The following is a 17,968-nucleotide window of genomic DNA, read 5'->3' as shown; positions in this document are numbered from 1 at the left end:
TTTTTCAAATGTCTATAAATCACTGAAAACACATATTAATAATACCTTAAACAAATCTTATAAATAAATAAATAAAAATACTGAGTATCTGATTGTGCAAAAATATACCAAACTCAAATAAGGACCCAATTACTTAATTACACAAATGATTAAATGTTCATAAAATGCATTTAGTAAAAAGCTAAGCAATTCATCACTGTATCAGTTAATCATTCAAATGAAAGGCTTTTGTTTCAATATTAATGGGCCGTTTTATTGTGAATTTACCTTGAAAACCTTCATATGTATTCCTACTAAAACTAGATCTAATTTCTCCAAGTTACCATGACAACTCAGTGGCTATCTTGATTCTTCTTGAATGTAGGTTGTGAGTTTACGACAGCAGGAGTGTGTGGGAAGGAACTAATCATGATTCTGAGATGGTGTCATGCAGAGGATGTTGTGATTAATGTCTACAACACACAGCTTTGGAATGGCAGAGATTGTATTGTATATGACTGTTGCTCACAGTCACTGCTAAACTCAGAGCAGACGTGACCTTTGACCTGAGCAAAGGAATGAGGGCAGTCTAAGTTCTGAAGATTTTAATAAAAATAAAAAACTCTGTCTCTCAAATGTTAATACCATAGTACTTTAGTGTATATTCATGTGTCATCTGCATCTTAAGTAAATGTCTTCTTTTTTTTCAAAGTACTGATTAAGAGTATGGTGACTGTATGATCTCTTACAGACACGCACCTTTGTTTACAGCTATATTATTGCTTTCGCTGATTGTACTTCCCAGTGATGAGCAGCTGGGGCTTGTGGGTAGGCCTTTGACAGGCAGTTTGGAAGATGCAGCTTTCTGAGGACCTTTACAACAAGGGCTGGAAACAGAAGTTGGGCTGCAGGGTACTGTGCTGCGCATCCTTGGAATACCTGAATGCAAAAGAACAAAACAGTTATAAATCAATTCTACTTGCCATCTTCAGTTATACTAAAGCATATTCCAGCTAAACTGGATGTTTTCATAGCAGTTCTATTCAGGCAGCTGCACTCACAGTCTACTCAATTATTTAATAGACTGCAGTTATTAATATAGCATACAGATGTACATTCATCCATGCTGATCTTGAGCACTTCCATACCCACCATAATGATTCTGTTAAAAAAAAAGTACTTATGAAATATTTTCATGCATACAAATTGCTATGATTAAAGATTATCCTGACTGATTTATAGTTATTTGTTGATGTATTTTTACATACTTTGTTTTCACAGCTATCCCAGTTTAGAAAAAGTAAAACCAACTAAGTACTACAACCAAATTTCTGGGAAGCTTGTGTTGTGTTTGTGTCTTTTTCTTTGTAAAAACGTGCAGTAGTGTGCTGGGAAATCTCTGTGTGTCTCCTGCATCCTGTTTCTGACTCCAGTGGGTTGAACGCCTCACACAAACACATCCTGTACATAACGTAAGGTATTCTGGGGGCACTGCTATGGAGACCAACCAACACAAATACACATCATGTCACCTGCTGTATTTACAGCTATGTTTGAATCTGATGGTCTGGTGCAGCGAGATTCCTCACTTTCTCCAGAGTCAGGTCCAGAAACCACACTCTGAACCCCCTTGAATTTTCATATGTTTTTAAGTGTTTAAACGACACTAGATTCAACAGCAGTGATGACAATAAGTGACATACATGCCACCTGCTGGAGGAAACATGGTACTACATTTTGCTTCTTCACCTCCAGGCAAAGTCTAACTTTGGGTTTTTATTCTGCAAGTGGATTTATCTGATCACTCATTACTATCTACAATAAGCAAAGCAAGCAACAACACAGAAAAAAAGGTGCAGTGGTGCAGCTAAATCTGTGTAGCTAAAAGAAGAAATCATTAGGTTAATCAATCACACAAAAAGGTTCACCTTGATGAAGCTATAAAGTGCAAACCTAATAAAATACTGATAAAGATTTTAAGACTAACTTTGCAAATACATATCGCTCACTTATTTCCACGAAACCAGTGTTTAATATTAAAAATGTCATCTGCATAAGGAACTAAAAATAGTTAATCTATCAAATAATGTAATAAACAAAACTTCTGTATCCTGTTAATTATATAAGTAGTAGTCCTGGTGATATAGAATGGCAGTGTTTTGGGAATCTAACTCCACAGTAACAGATATCCTTCAACACAAAACTTCCCCCTGATTGGCAGCAATTAGATTGTGGAGTGAAAATCACAGTGTAGGCCTGAGCTTTCTGTGGAGAAACAAGACGACGATTGTCTAGGAGGAATGTGACCTTCTCTGCTTGATTCAATTCTACTTTTCATTGACACTGAAACATGACGCACACACAAACATATAGAATACTGTATGGCCCCAGCATAACAAGCACCCAAACATATCCCTGCTACCCTTGTAATTAAAGAAAGAGGAATCACACAAAAGAGAAAGAAAAGGGGATGACACAGAGAAAGGTTAAGTTACAGGACAGCCCGAAACTTTTCAAAAGTGTAGACATATAGACATATATACACACTGAGCACAATAAGATGTCTTTTTCTGACCAGAACAGGAAAACTGCCTTAGGCTACACGCACAAGAAACGGACAGACATACACATGACAGGATGGAAGGAGGGAAAGAAAGAGAATGGCAAAGAGCGATAGAGATGAATGGACAAATGAGACAGGAAACTGAAGTTAAGTGTGAAGAATTAAACTCAAGTGTGTGTTATGGCTTTGAATGATGAACATGTTGGCAGTGGCACAGACAGAGAGGAGAGCTACGTAGCACAGCGCAAAGTTTGCAGTTCTGCAGGTCTATTAACACCAGCTGCAGCTTCCCGCTCACTCGCTAACACAGACACATGTTGGATTCACTGGTAAGGAGATCCCATAGACCTAATGGTTTTTATAAGGAGATGATTCTATTAGGTAAACCCCTAACCTAATTCTCACACAGCTTATTTAAAGCAAAAAAAAAAAAAAAAAAATATATATATATATATATATATATATATATATATATATATATATATTATCCTGTCGAATAGTGAAGACCACTTTAAAAAGTAGTTTTTAACATGTTTTATGGAAAACAATTAAGTTAAATCTGACAAAACCTGTGGACGTCTTTAAAACTAGGACACAAAGTAATTACATTGATTGATTTATTTTAACAAAAAATATCTGAAAAAAATATTTTGAGGTTAGGTAATTACTAATATATTTTATTATTTCTTTATATTATCAGTTATTTTGTCTATTATATGTTTAGTTTATTATTTGAATAAATAATAATAATTCTAAATAATAAAATATACACTATTGTTCAAACACTTCAGTCAATAAGATTTTTTTTAATGTTTTTTATTAGATGCATCTTTTGCTTACTAAGGCTGCATTTATTTGATCAGATAGTAAATCTGTATTGTGAACTATTTTTACAAATTAAAATGTAGCTGTATTTTATTTTAATATTAAAAAAATAATAATCTTACTAGACCCAAACTTTTGAATGGTAGTGTGATACAATTAGTATTAAATAGAAAAGTAAGATTAAATAGAAAGAAAGAAAGAAAGAAAGAAATTATAATCAGCTCTATATAAAAAAAAGACTATTTACACACATTTAAAAACCACAACAATGCAATGTCAAATTATTTTGCAAATGTGAATCAGGCAGACAATACATTTTAGTTTTTAGTTACCTGAACTGTGACAGTGATGCTAGTGAAATAATCACACTTACAATATCAGTATAAGCTTACAGGAAACATTACACTGAAGAAAACAATCTAGAAGCTCTTCCACTGTAGCGTTCACTCTGCCTACTTCCTTAAATGATGACTTTGAGATTTTCTTCTGGGCATGTGGAGTGTTAAACAAGCAAAACTCACCAGCCAGTTGAATTGCTCGGCCTCCCGGTGGACCCAGACTACCTGTGGGTCGAGCTTCTCGGTTAGAGGGCTTCAGTCTGGTCTCTGGGGGTCCAGAGGTAGAGGTACTGTTGGTCCCTAGAGATGGTCCCAACTTGGAAGACACAGTCTGTAGAAAGAGTTGTTGATTAGCAACAGCATCCCAAGTGAGAGAGCCCAACTCTGGGCGCCGTAGGCTAACCATAGTGTTAGCCATTCCACAGAACAGACAGAAAATGTGCAGCGGTACAGAGAGAGAGAGAAGCAAGAAGAAGAGGGAGGAGGAGCGGAAAGGAGGGAGGGGAAATAAGACTCGCCAGCTCCAAAAAGCAGAAAAAGAAAAAAAAGCAAAGGGAAAACGTTTCTATTGTGTTATTCCCTCAGGGCTTCTGATGCCAGGACCAGCCCAGACCTTTTCCTTTTCTCCTGCTCATTTCTGAACTCGACACACACATGGAGTGAGTTTGTGGAAAGATTCTGTTGTCTGAATCAGTGTTCATATGAGTCAAACTCCTCTCAGAAATGTTTCCCTCTTAATTTTGTTCCAAGACAGTTGTTTTATTGGCAAAAACATCTCACTTATGTTCTCTAACCAAGCTGAAAAAAGCAGGAAAGGGAGAGAGGGAACTGAAATTTTATGTTTCTCAACAACATAGTAAAGCAGAAACATGCAAAAGCACTTACGTAGAATTGCGTAAGTGCTCTGACATGCTGTAAGACTGGACAGTGAACACATAGAGAAAAACAAGGTGTTGATGCACAAAATAATATTTGTGTTGGTCACTGATCACAGTGTTAGCATTTGAAAACCATTTTGAGGTCTACATTTACTCTTGACATTTGGTTAGACACAACATAATAACACATTTAAGCCTGAATAACAGCATAGCTCAATCATGTGATGACACGTACAGAGCTGAACTTGTTGAAGCATTTCTCCTCATGTGGAGAAGATTGACATGGAATCAGACAGCTGATATTCATATGTCGGTTTACAGTAAATGAATGTTCCAGTTTAAGTAAACCAAAATTAGGATGTATGTGCATAAATGACACAAACAACCTGAAAGGCCTGGGTGTAAATCTAGAATGCTTCCTAATCTTAATACTCCCTGCCATTGGTGATCAAAAGTCAACATGTTTCCACTATAGCCCAACCGATATATCGGTGTACCGATATATCTCAGATATATCTCTGGAGTCTGTCGTAGATACTTCGGTATCGGCGAATATGCTGCCGATATGATTAATATTTTTTTTTTTACAGAACATAAAATGCTACAAAATGACGTAGTTTGACCAGCAGAGCATGCTCCATTGTTTGCTACTGGCGCCCTGGATGAAGTGTATGGAATACAATTTAAACCTTGAACGGCCATATCACTCTTACAGTGCGGTGGATCCATTCAGCTTGAGGAACCCTCTTGAACGCCGAATCGAGTGTATGTCTCAAGGCCTCCTTTTGAATGAGACCACCCCCGCATCGATACCCCCCGGGGTCCGGGAGTTACTGGTGGTTAAATTCGTGGAGCAGGTGCCAACCAATCTGGTAAACCTGGGGGTTATCAACACACGGAGGGTGGCACTTCAAGAGGGTTCATCGAGCTGAGGGGGTCCCCTGAATTTGGTGGAGATCCGTCTTGCTTCAAGTGCATCATTCTGTGCAAAGGATGCGAATACTGTATGCACTTTGTGCCACTCAGTATTGGGGTCTTTCAAGTTATAATACTTTTGCATAATGAAAGATTGTTAATAGTCTTATCTATTATATGTTGTTGCCTCATTACTGTGCTATAAATGTAAAAGAAATGTATTTGATTTATTGCATATATTTATTTATAATTATATTTACTTATTTTTCATGAATGTATTTTACAAAACAAAGAGCAATGTTTAACATTTTACCAGATTACACCTATTTACTTTTATTTGTTTCCCCACTAAATAATGTTTTTTTTTTTCTTTAAATGTTTAGATTTGATAAAAATCATTGTAAATTTGTCATTTTTGTAGAGTAACTTTTGCTGCTGAATTATCTACTAACCTAGTTTAAAGTATAATTTTTCTCAAAGATTATGATTATTTATTTTTTTAATTTGTTATTTTTCTTCATAATTAAGTTGTCTATATTTAGAAGATTGTGTGTAACAAAAAAGAGTGATGATCAAGTCAACACACACTGGGGATAAAAAATAAAAAATAAAAACTGTGCTGGTATCGGATCGGTATCGGTATTGTCCAATACTCAGAACTTTTGTTATTGGATCAGGATTGGTTCTGAAAAAAATGGTATCGTGCCACCCTTACAAGAATATTGCACGGTATATTGATATCAGCCCTTTTTTACTCCCTAATATTAGTATTGGTATCAGCCCCCTCCCAAAAAAACATATCGGTCGGGCTCTAGTTTCCACTGGCTGGGTCTCAGTCTAAGCCTGTCAGTCCATCCCAATATATATAACTTACTTGACTAGTCAAAGGATGCTTTGTTATAACACCTGATGGTGTCTGATAAAGTTTTTACTAATTGTAAAAATTTTACTAAATGAAACTAAATGTAATCAGTAATAAAGGTTTTAATTATAGTAAATATAAAATGTAAATGTACTGAATAAAGATTCATAAAAGTGATAAAATTACCAAAATTTATTCAAATACACACTAATAAAAGTAATAATAATAATACTAAAATGTAAACGTTTTTCTAATTGTAAAAACTTGTAAAGTACTTAATAAAATACTAACAAAAGGCTTAGTATTCCTAAAATCTGAATTAATATATCTTAATAAAAGTTAAGTAACAAAAACAACAACAATAATAAAAGCTTTTTCTAAATGTACTAAATGCTTTAAAAATAGTAAAATATAAACACATAAACGGAAAAATGTAGCCTATGGCTTAAATAAAATGTAAAAACATTTCTAAATGTAGAAAATTAATTAATTAAATAAAATGCAAATTCCTCTAGAGAAATAATATGTCCTTCATATAGCCTAGATACAAATGGATTTTTAATGTTTGTTTCAATATTATTATGCGGAACAACAATAGCTACAACAGATAACAGCAACTTAAACTTCATGAGGGAATAAAGGGAAAAATCTCTTACTAACCTTGCTGGTGCTCTTAGAGGTTTCTTCGCCCGCTTTGTTCTCAAGCTGCAGCTCTTCTTCATCTTTAAAATCAATTGATGGGGGGTATTCTGACTTCATTGTTTCTTCTCCTTGCATTGGCAAGGATAAAGTGTTTACATCTTTCTCTTGACCACCACTGACAACCATCTTTGTTTCTTTCCCTCTTGTATGGTTTGATGATGATCTACTCCTTTTTCCAACAGCTTTATCTTCCACCTTCCTACTAGCATGAACCTTCACACTTCCTGAAGCTGATTGGTTAACATTAGTGTTTGTTTTTGCGGGTTTGGCTGATCTTGGCACAGAGGCGGCCCTGGAGATGATCTTGGCCTTCACGTTCCTCAGGTCTGGCCTGGGGTACCTCTTCGCCTCAGGTTTTGTGGCTTTGGTCAGAGCAGCCCTTGTAGAAGGCTTGGCATAAACACGTCCTTCCAGATCATTGCTCTTTTTTGCTGTGGACTTTGGCTGGTTTTCCTCTTTTGAGATGTGAGAACTTATGTTCCTGGTATCTGTTATAGGAGTATTTTCAAGGGACACCACTGTCTTTTTTATGACATCAGTTTCTTGAATGGCTGAAGACAACATAACTTCCTCTTCTTCATACACAACTTCCCTTTGGTGTTCATTCACCACAGCCATGTTTGGCACTTCTGCTTGTTGGCCTTCTGGTGAAACACTGATAGGCATCACCACGTCAGAGCTGATAGAGTCTTCCAGATCAGAGACACCAACTTGGCTCTTCATTATTAATTCTACAGAGGCTAAAGAAAGAAAAGAGTCTTCTTCCTCCTCCTCTTTAGTGTCATCATCATCATCATCACCATTTTCTGAAGAGCACTTTTCTGTATCATCACCATCAGCTTGGCCAACCTTTTGTGTTACCACCAAAGTGACATTGTTGTTGTCATTGTCACTCCAACAGTCTTCTTTAGCATCCAGATAGACAGACACGGAGTTGTCATTGTCTTCACTGTAGTCTGGTCTGCAGTCTGGGCTCTGTATGCCAGAATCATCACTGCTGGCTGTGACTTTTCCCATCTCCACCTCTGGCATGTCCACATCCAGGGGACTATCTGTTCTGACACTGCTCAGACTACTTAAGCTACGTACAGAGTCCGGTGATTTCTCACCTCTATCGTACAGGAGCAAGGTCGATGACAATGACAATGGGGACTCAGAGGTGAAAGCATTGCTACTCTGTTCACTACTGTGTAGAGCCAGACACATCCCGTGCTGAGATCCCTGAGAAGGCCTCTTGGGAAGTGCAGGTGACGGAAGCTCAGATTTGTTTGTTGGTGATTCCATGAGACTTGTGGATGGAGACACAATCATACAGCCACATCCCCCATAGCTTTATCCAATCCAGCACTGATGGACCGGAAATACTCTACTTTGTAGAAGAAGGGATTAATGTGTTTCTCATTGTAGAAAGTCTATTGCTTTGATCATTCAGAGGATGACGTCCATGGATTTGCTGGCACCCTTTTAATGACTCTAAGGAATAAGAAACGACAACAGCATGTCAGTTGTATTTCATCTAGTACTGATCTGTACTGTGTTAAGAGATTTAAAGATTATAGAGACTGAGATAAACACAGGGAAACCAAAGTCATATATGAAAAAGCAAACCCAACAGTAGTGTTGTATAATAAAAAAATCTATCAATCAATCAATAATGCAAAAATAGGATTGTGACTCAACTTCTAGTCAAATTTAGTAATGAAATCTAGATGAGATGACAATAAGCCATAGTATAATATTTTATAAGATAAGAAAATGTCTTGTACTGTTTAGTAGAGAGGTTTAATGAAGAGCTCTACTGCTCCCTACTGGCAATTTCTCATGTATTGCTCAACTCTTTTATATAGTTTCCATAAGACATTATTGTTCAACTTATATAATATATTGAGCTTACCATTGCATATATGCTAATGTTGACATTTAGCCTTTAAGTATTTTTGACAGTCTCGGGTTAGTTCGTAAATGTGTGTGTGTGTGTGTGTGTGTGTGGGGGTGTGTGTGTGTCTAATATAATATAAATCACTCTTTCTCTCTCTCTCTAAATTGATTCATGAAATCTGTTAATCTGCTTGTGTACTGGAAAAACTTGTTTAAAGATCCCTTCATGGAGATTTATCTTTAAATTAGTCACTCTTTGCATAATTTAGACATGCACGTGCACAATCAAGTCTTGAGTCTTATGTCTTAAGTCAGAGTCACACTTTTCAATCAAATGTGGGTGACAATGTAGGGCAGATGAAAGCTAATAAAAGAAGCAGGCTTTTATTTTGATATTCAGGGCATTCTCTTTCACACACACAAGGCAATGGGGACAGTTACAGCCACAAAGGTGGCCTTGTGTTTCCAGACAAATGCTGAATGGCCCACGACCAAGAGTCTGATTGTTCTGCTCACAAAATCTTTCGTTGAATACACCAAAAGTCATCTTTTAATACAAAGAACATGCAGATATCAAGCCGGGCTCGGAGGATGTGTGGGTGGCTAAATGCGTCTGTGCCCTTTCTAAGAGCTGGTGCATGATCTCATGACACTCATGCAAAAGTACAAGCATCACTTATGAAGTTATTCACTATGTATCAAGTGGAACTGCAGATATCAACCATAATACATGTATGTACTTTTAATTTTATTTTTTTATTCATAAATGATGATACAATAAATTGCACTTTTTAAGTGACATGCTAATAAATCAGTATCAGGCAAAATTCTCCTCTGCTGACCTTCCAGAGAGATATAATTATATCTCAAATATGGACATAGTTGATGACAAAGTCTGATCATCTTCACCTTTAAAACTATTGAAATGTTGAACAAACAATGTTCATAATAATTGTTATATAACATGATACTTTATATGTTTATTTGATACCTGGCTAGACCTCTCAACATATCATGTACACAATGAATCAGATTGTTGAACTGATATTTAGGGTATACTTCTAGGGACAAAAAACCCCCAATGAAAGTATTTTGATAAAAGTAATTTTCTTTCCTGTGTTGACATATTTTCAATCAAGAGACTTAAAATAACTAATATAGCCTTTACTACACATCACAAAACAATGATTTGCTATTTGCTATTGTTAGTAAGTGGCGATTGAAAAGTCGCATTAATGGGAAGAGACATGCTGATTCAAGGAACCATTTTTTTTGTGGTTAAATACACTACCGTTCAAAAGTTTGGGGTCAGTAAGATTTTTATTAAATTAATTAATTATTTATTCAGAATTAGGACACATTAAATTAATTAAAAGTGACAGTAAAGACTTTTATAATCTTACAAAACCCTTCTGTTTCAAATAATCGCTGTTCATTCGAAAGTTTTATTGATCAAATAAAAAATAAAAATAAAAACACTGCACAAACTGTATTCAACACTAATAATATGAAATGAATCTTGAGCAACAATTCAACATATAAGAATGATTTCTGCAGGATCATGACAATAAAAACTGAAGTAATGGCTCCACAAAAAAAGTAAAACAAAAACAAAAAACATAAAAAAATATATTCACATAGAAAACAGATGTTTTCATTTGTAATAATATTTCACAATGTTCACAATTACTAGAATCTACAAATGATTTAACTAAATCTTAAAGCTACTCCGGTACAATCAACAGCCCTGTTTATAGATGTCCATTCAGTGATCACGATATTATGCAACACTTTCTTGTTTCCCACTGTGCTCAGATCAGAGAGCAGTGGGATACTGAGCATGAAGTACATGACCCTGGCCTGCATAGCTCTCTCTGTCTGTGTAACATGGGTTGTCCAAGGCCTCTATAATCTTCTGAGATTGATAATAACACTTGGTTTACCGTCTTTCTACCCAGATTATCAGAGAGATGAGACACATAGCCAAACAGAGAAAGGGGAGAGAGTGTGACAGAGAGAAGCATACTGCAGCAATGATTTCATACTGTGTTAGGGTCAGTCCTACTAACCCCCGGGGTGTGAAGAGAATGAGAGTGAGGTATCAACTGAACAAATGTGAGGTTACAAGACATGTCATATTTCTCTATACTCACTGTCGTGGTCTCCATAAACCCAGCAGATTTGCAGCGTGCCCTACACATTTATGTGTGCTATACACAACGCAATAGATGACGAGCAAAGTGAGCCCTGTTGTGCTGCGCTGCATGCCTGTCAACTGAAATAACTCTGAGCGAGCATCACGCTGGGACAGAAAGTTCACAAAACTCAAGCCTAGAGATACACAGCTAAAAATCTCAAGGAATTGTCTCTTACTACTAGAAAAAACTAACTAAACTCTAACTAAAGTAACAAACATAAAATATGCAAAGAGTAAGACTATGTTTTGTTGTTAAAAAATAGAGTTTGCTTTTTGGAACAGTTACTTTTGTTCCATTATTCCAAATGTATAGAGTATGATCCACAAATAAATGTATAGAGATTCACAAAAATTCAACAAATTCTCACTTTATTTGTAACTATAATGAGATCAACAATGGGCAACTTGAATGTACGGAGAAGAACAGCAAAAATCAGTTTAAGTTAAAGCAACTGATCTATGCATGCTACTTACTTTGACTGAACATATTTTGACATTAGATGTGTGATTTTTCCTACAATAACTGTGCTTACACTTAATAATCAAACATGCTAATAGTTTTAGAAGCTGCTTTCTAAATCCACCTGGCTCAAAAATCTGCAGTGGCACATGCATTTAAATCAGGATGGTGTTTTATGGCATCGTCACACCAGTGAATGACTGACATCAACCCAGTTTTCTTTTTGCCCACTGGCCCTCTGGGTGAAAACAACAGTGAAGCGAAGGGTGGCTAATGCTTTTTCCCTGACAGAATGATCCAGAAAATGAATATGATGTTCTAGGACTGAACCGAGTGGATCTATAGAACACTCCTCAGTGCCTTTAGGGCCACAGCAACAACAGAGGATGTCCCATGAACTTATATAATCAGTAATACCGAGCTGTATCAGAAAACCATGGACTTAAGTTTCAGTATGACCTTCCAAAGAGTCAATGTGATACACAATACATTTGCTTTTCCCAGAGCTAAAATGACAACACCTCTATAACCTTACAGAACATCTGATCAAATTTCTGCACAGCTTCTGTAGCATCATCTCACATATTTAGCACCTGCATAACTCCCTAGGTTAATATGCATCATTTGGGAGCTGCAGCCTTTCTGTAACACGGTTAGGTGAGTATTTCCATTAATGAGGAATTACGCTGATGACCTAGAATGAAAATATTTCAGTATGTGATGACAAAAGGCTGCTGTGTCTTTTTAAACCACCTACACATAAATTGACAAAGCTTTTAGAATTGAAATTATTTTTGGCCACTTCTAGCATTGTTCAAATTTAGGCTGCTCAAAATGAGACAAATGCATTTCTTATATTTGCAACCACTATTGTCCTTATATGACTGAAAGACTGAGCAAAATGACCACAGCTAGATGACGACTTGAATAAACAACATCAATTATTAAGGTGGGCATTTACACCTCCACATAAATGTTATTCTTTCCAAAATGCTAGGAGCGATTATGCAACAGTGTCTCAGTTTTCATACTGGTCTCTCTCTTTCTCATTCTAACATCAGTCTCCTCTATACTTTTCCTATTAACAATCGCTTTTGCATAACACAAAACCCTAACAAAATCATCTATTTCATTCAGAAATGCACATTTTAATTCAGCAACTTGGTAATTCTTTAACGTTTTATTTCTCTTCCCGCCTCCCATTTAAGAGCTAAAAATAGACTCAGGCCCAAAATACTCTCTCTCTCTATCATAGTGCAGACACCTGTCTAAGTGTCCTGGTCAGTTAAATGTAGACATAGCCTGTGGTCTAAAGCTGTTCCATTAAAAAGTGCTCCACACAACACAAACCCAAGAGTATAAGGACTTTGCACGTGGCATGTGTGATAACTTGGTGTATGCATTCTGATAACAGTCTGGTTGCATTGCACAAGCAGAGCAATACTAATAAACATATTTAAGCAAGGAGTGTCTTTGTACAGTGAGAATAAAAATTCCTCTGTGAATGGAATAAAATACTATCTCCATAAAATACTCTTTTGTGACTTCCTTTGCGTCTCTATATCACTCTCCATACTGTGTAATTATACTGCATAGCTGAGCATAAGCAGGCTTTTTGATTGGCTGGTGCTACAGCAGTTGAAAAGGTGTTTATTCCCCATAGTAGCACTTGGTGCCAAAACTGATCTCATAGGCTTATTCTAATGCTTCAGCATCAAGTCCAGATTTGCACAACTCTACATAGGCCCTAAATTGACTGGAAGAAATGTCAAACATATTAAGAAAGAACTGCAGATTTACTGGTGCTTGAATTCTTAAGCAATCATTACTGAAGTAAAAGTCAAAGGACTGTGGTTCAGTAGATATTTATTTAGTTGTTGTTGTTTTTTTCTAGCAAGCGTAATAATGTTATCTTTAATACAGATCTTATTTGTTTTTTGTATTATTTTCAAAAGAATAATTGTTTAGTTATTTGTACATTTTGACATTGAATCTCTATATATGTTGGTTTATATAATACAAAATAAAATACTGTAACTAATGAAATACCATCTATACTCTGAAACAGGGATGTATTCATTTATTTGCATACAAATGGAAAAAACTAAAAAACATGCAACCGTAAATAAGGCTCATGGCTAGAATGATGACATCTTAATAAGGAAGATGAACCACTTTCAATACATGAGAACAGCGATGAAAAAAGCATTTTAATCTGTGTGGCTGCACAAAATTGATTATGATAGGCTTATTACACACACATAGTTGTTAAGTTATGTCAGCTCAGTCATACTGATGAATTTAGTCATTCTAACTAATCATTTTTGTGGCTAAACTCAGCTTTTATCACATTCAACATAAAAAAATTTATTTTAGCAGAACAAATGGGAAATAAGAAGAACTACATGCAAAATCGATATGTGGTATAGCAGAATTAAACTACAACAAAATAAGTTTGATTGTGCTCATCAGCTGTTATTGCACCTGATCACATTTTGAGTCTCATTATGACTTTAATCTTAAAATAATAAAGGAGACCTATTATGCCCCTTTTTACATAATATAAGTCTCAGGTGTCCCAAGAATGTGTCTGTGAAGTTTCAGCTCAAAATACCCCACATATCATGTATTATATCATTTTGAAAAAGCCTGTTTTGTGTGGAAGCAGAAACACGCTGTTTTCTTGCATGTATCTTTAAATGCAAATGAGCTGCTGTTCCCTGTCTCATTTTACAGAATATGTGCCTTTACAGCTCAGATTCTAATAATTAACATCTGTTTGATTTTGATTATCATGTCTATGGTGCCCAAACCATGCATTTTAAAGCCATATCTGTTTACCGGCTGTCATTCTAAATAGTTTTCTGTGCTCGTCACTGCATCCAAAGACAGAACAGTTAGAACTGGTACACCATTGTCGCTTGTAGATGCACCATTGGCCCGATTATAGCACTTACACACATTGAAACAGGCAGATTTTCATGATATGTCACCTTTAAGATAACTTCACAGAAAACCACAGTTTGAAGCCATCTGTTTCTAAACACAGAGATATACTAATACTGATAAGATATACTGATTAGTAAATTATAAGTTTGTCTCAGAATCCTCTCAGGCAGGTAACAGGCACCATCAACTTGGATTTCTCTCGTTCCCAAACAGTTGCCATAGAGATGAGCTGTACTTCGTCATTAGCAGTGTCTGCCATACCAAAACACCCACAAGCCTCTACAGCACTCCTATTCTGATTTCAAATTTTTATATTGTCATATTATTTTTATAGTACTCTAGTAAAAGAGCTGACAACAGTTTTGGGTCAATTAAGTGCAAAAAGGTGGTTATGAATCGTTTTAGGCTAGGTAAGGTAAGGTAAGGTAAGGTATAAAGGGCAGGTGCATATACTGTGCTCACTAGAGCAAATAATCTTACAACACACAAAGAGTCACGTCCCTCTAAAGCAGTGATGGTGTCTGGCACATTTCGACTTTGGTGCTGGTGCATGCAATACTGGTCCAAGGTAACGTGTCAACAGATCTATAGATCACCCTGGTTATGTCAAAGAGTGCTGGAAAGCATCCAAAAAGAGGATGTGCTCAAATAACTTCATCATTAATATATACAGCAGTGATTCGGGTTCCACGAACACTTATCAATACCAGCATCACATGCGCAAACAAATCAACATTACATTATATAACTGTACATGTAATTGTTGTGGCACCATACAAATACATGGATTGGGGATGCAAGGTATTAAAAACAAAATCGCAATATAAATAAATTCTTAGCTCCAAGAACGTACCTTCTTATCCTAATATAAGTTATTAGACTGTGAAAAAGACCCAGCTGAATGGAAAACGATAAAAACATCCCTCGCCTACATGGAGCTGAAGAAAAGTTAGAGGCTGTCTCATGCAACTACGCAGTAAATGACATAAATATGACACCGAAGACATACCTGCTTTTCAAGTGTTTTGAATCAGTCCTCATTGTATCAAAACGCACATTTTCCACAGGTAAGCCTGTCCCGGACAGAACGTCCCGTTTCATTCGATCCTGCCAGCAAAAGCACTGCAAGAGAGCAGTTTCAGTCAGAGCGGAGACAGAGAGACCCCTCCCCTCTCTCTCTTCAGCTGCAGCCAAAACCCTGCCGCAGGAACCAACCAGAAGTGTGTGTGTGTGTGTGTGTGTGTGTGTGTGTGTGTGTGTGTGTGTGTGTGTATCAGAGAGTGAGTGACTTCTCCGAGGTAGCCCTGGAATGCATTTTCCTCCCCTTACCTAGAACCCTATGAATATGCCAGCCAATGCAATATTCCATAAAAACACAATACAACCACAAAAAGGATCTCTATTAAACACTATTAACGGCTGCTGGGGTTTTCATGTCAACCCTGTTGGGGTTTTCTCTATGTGTCAGAGAAATCAAAGTTCACTGCTGACTAAGAATGGCTGTGTATGTGTGTGTAAATGGGTGGGCATATTACCTCCTCATGGCTACAACTTCTGAAGGAAATAAGGGGCCCTCCTGTGAGTATCAGAATGCATGATTGCTAAGCAGCCAAAATTCTCGTTTGAAGAAATTGAGTCTGTCTGTTAAGTTTTGAACCTGGTGAATGATAGAGATAGCGACTATATGACAAACAAAAGACGATGTAAAATGATCCAGTTTTACTACAGTTGGTCTTAACTCAAAATGGGAGATTAAAAACCCACACAAATCTGTTCAGATTAACAGTGATAATCCAGCCAAATGCATGTTTGTTGAGTTCACAGTTCTTCTGGAGAGTGTGTGATACACATTATGAACTAAAACAAGTCATTGTCTTTTACTTTTACTTTATTGGTACACTAGCATTTCAATTTTAAATTAAATAATTTATTCCAAAAGTATGCATTAAATCGATACAATTTTGACAGTAAAACATTTTTAATGTTACAAAAGATTTCTATTTCATGCTGTTCTTTCGACTTTGTATTCATCAAGGAATCCTGCAAATGTATCAAGATTTCCAGAAAAAGAAAAAAAAATCTGCAGCACAACTGTTTTCATTGATAATAATAAGAAATGATCCTTTCCAAAGGACCACGTGACACTGAAGACTGGATCAATGACTGCTGAAAATGCAGCTTTACCATCACATGAATAAATTATGTTAAAATAAAATTACAAATGAAACTAAGTTAAAAAATGAAATATATTAGAATAGAAAAGAAAGATAATTTATATTTAATAATATAACTGTTACATGCAGCCTTGGTGAGAACCCCCCACTAAACCCATTTTTATTTTTTATTTTATTTTTTTACAGTATATTGAATATAGTGATTTTCATCATGGTCAAAACCATTTAGACAAAACCATTTTGTTTCACCAAATTCGTCAATATACAGAAAGTCTCCATGTTTTTTATTCTAAAAACTAATAATCTTGAAGAACTTTTGACTCTGACATTTATAAAGAAATAGAAATAAATAATAATAATAATAAATAAACGTACAAATGCTGATTAGTTCACTCTGTCATATTTGTAACACTATACTGTCTACTTGAATTGGTACAGCAAAATATACTTATTTATTTACTGAAACAAATGATAAATTGCACTTCTGAAGACTAAATTGCACAAAATACCATTTTTCTATTTTTTAAGTGTTCTCAATGGTTTTGGCAGAATGCTATATGGTTGCTGGGGTGTCCCGGGTGATTGCTTGCTGGCGCAAGTCAAAATAGCATACCAACAAGTATGATAGTCTGGCTTGCTATCAACTAAATAGTGGTTAGTCAGCGGACTTATCACTGAACTGTGGTCAATAATAGACTACGGTATCTTCAGTTTTACAGCTGTTTTTTTTCCAGATAAACTCATACTAGACGCCAGGAAAACACTGCTGACAAGCACTGAGACAAAACATACACACAAACAAACCAAAAAAAATTGTCAATAGATTCAGTGAAGAATTAAGTTGTGGAAAGATATTGTCCTGTCCACTTCATATCACAGTCAAGTAGTTATTTACTTGTAAACGTACAATCTCACTCCCAACATCATTCAGCATGAAAAAAAAGTGAAAAAAAAAGCATAACACATTGTGTGGAAAAACACAATTTCAATGACACACACAAAGCCCAGCCAGCAACCATAACCACAGCTGTAACCACTGACATTGAGATACATGATATCAGAGTGCTGAGTAACTGTGTTTAACTGCTCTTAAATAGACTGTTAGAACAAAGTCCATATTTCTGTTTGCCTTCAATGTGTTCAGCACCGTTTTGAGAGATGACAAGCAGACCACTTGTAAAGAGACTAAGGACCATATTGTTTCAAAGAATTCTGCTTAGAACAGTTTGTTTGCCTCTGGGTCTTTTT

At 36.0% G+C, this 17,968-nt stretch overlaps 1 protein-coding gene across 1 annotated transcript in view; it reads right to left on the bottom strand.

Annotated features, from left to right (window-relative positions):
* LOC132143515 (microtubule-associated tumor suppressor 1 homolog) overlaps nt 1–15,789 on the bottom strand; it is a 40,247-nt gene extending 24,458 nt beyond the window's left edge. Inside the window, exons 1-4 of the mRNA XM_059553789.1 lie at nt 15,556–15,789; nt 7,021–8,535; nt 3,889–4,036; nt 739–918 (exon numbers count right to left, since the gene is read on the bottom strand). Of these exons, the coding sequence (XP_059409772.1) occupies nt 739–918; nt 3,889–4,036; nt 7,021–8,373 (1,681 nt within the window). The 5' untranslated portion in view covers nt 8,374–8,535; nt 15,556–15,789. The remainder of the gene's footprint in view (nt 1–738; nt 919–3,888; nt 4,037–7,020; nt 8,536–15,555) is intronic.
* Between the last annotated feature and the right edge of the window lie 2,179 nt (nt 15,790–17,968).

This window comes from Carassius carassius, chromosome 7 (genome assembly GCF_963082965.1).
Source record: "Carassius carassius chromosome 7, fCarCar2.1, whole genome shotgun sequence".
Classification (NCBI taxonomy): domain Eukaryota; kingdom Metazoa; phylum Chordata; class Actinopteri; order Cypriniformes; family Cyprinidae; genus Carassius; species Carassius carassius.
Note: the sequence above shows the minus strand (reverse complement) of the source record. Positions and strands in the feature narration are given on the sequence as shown.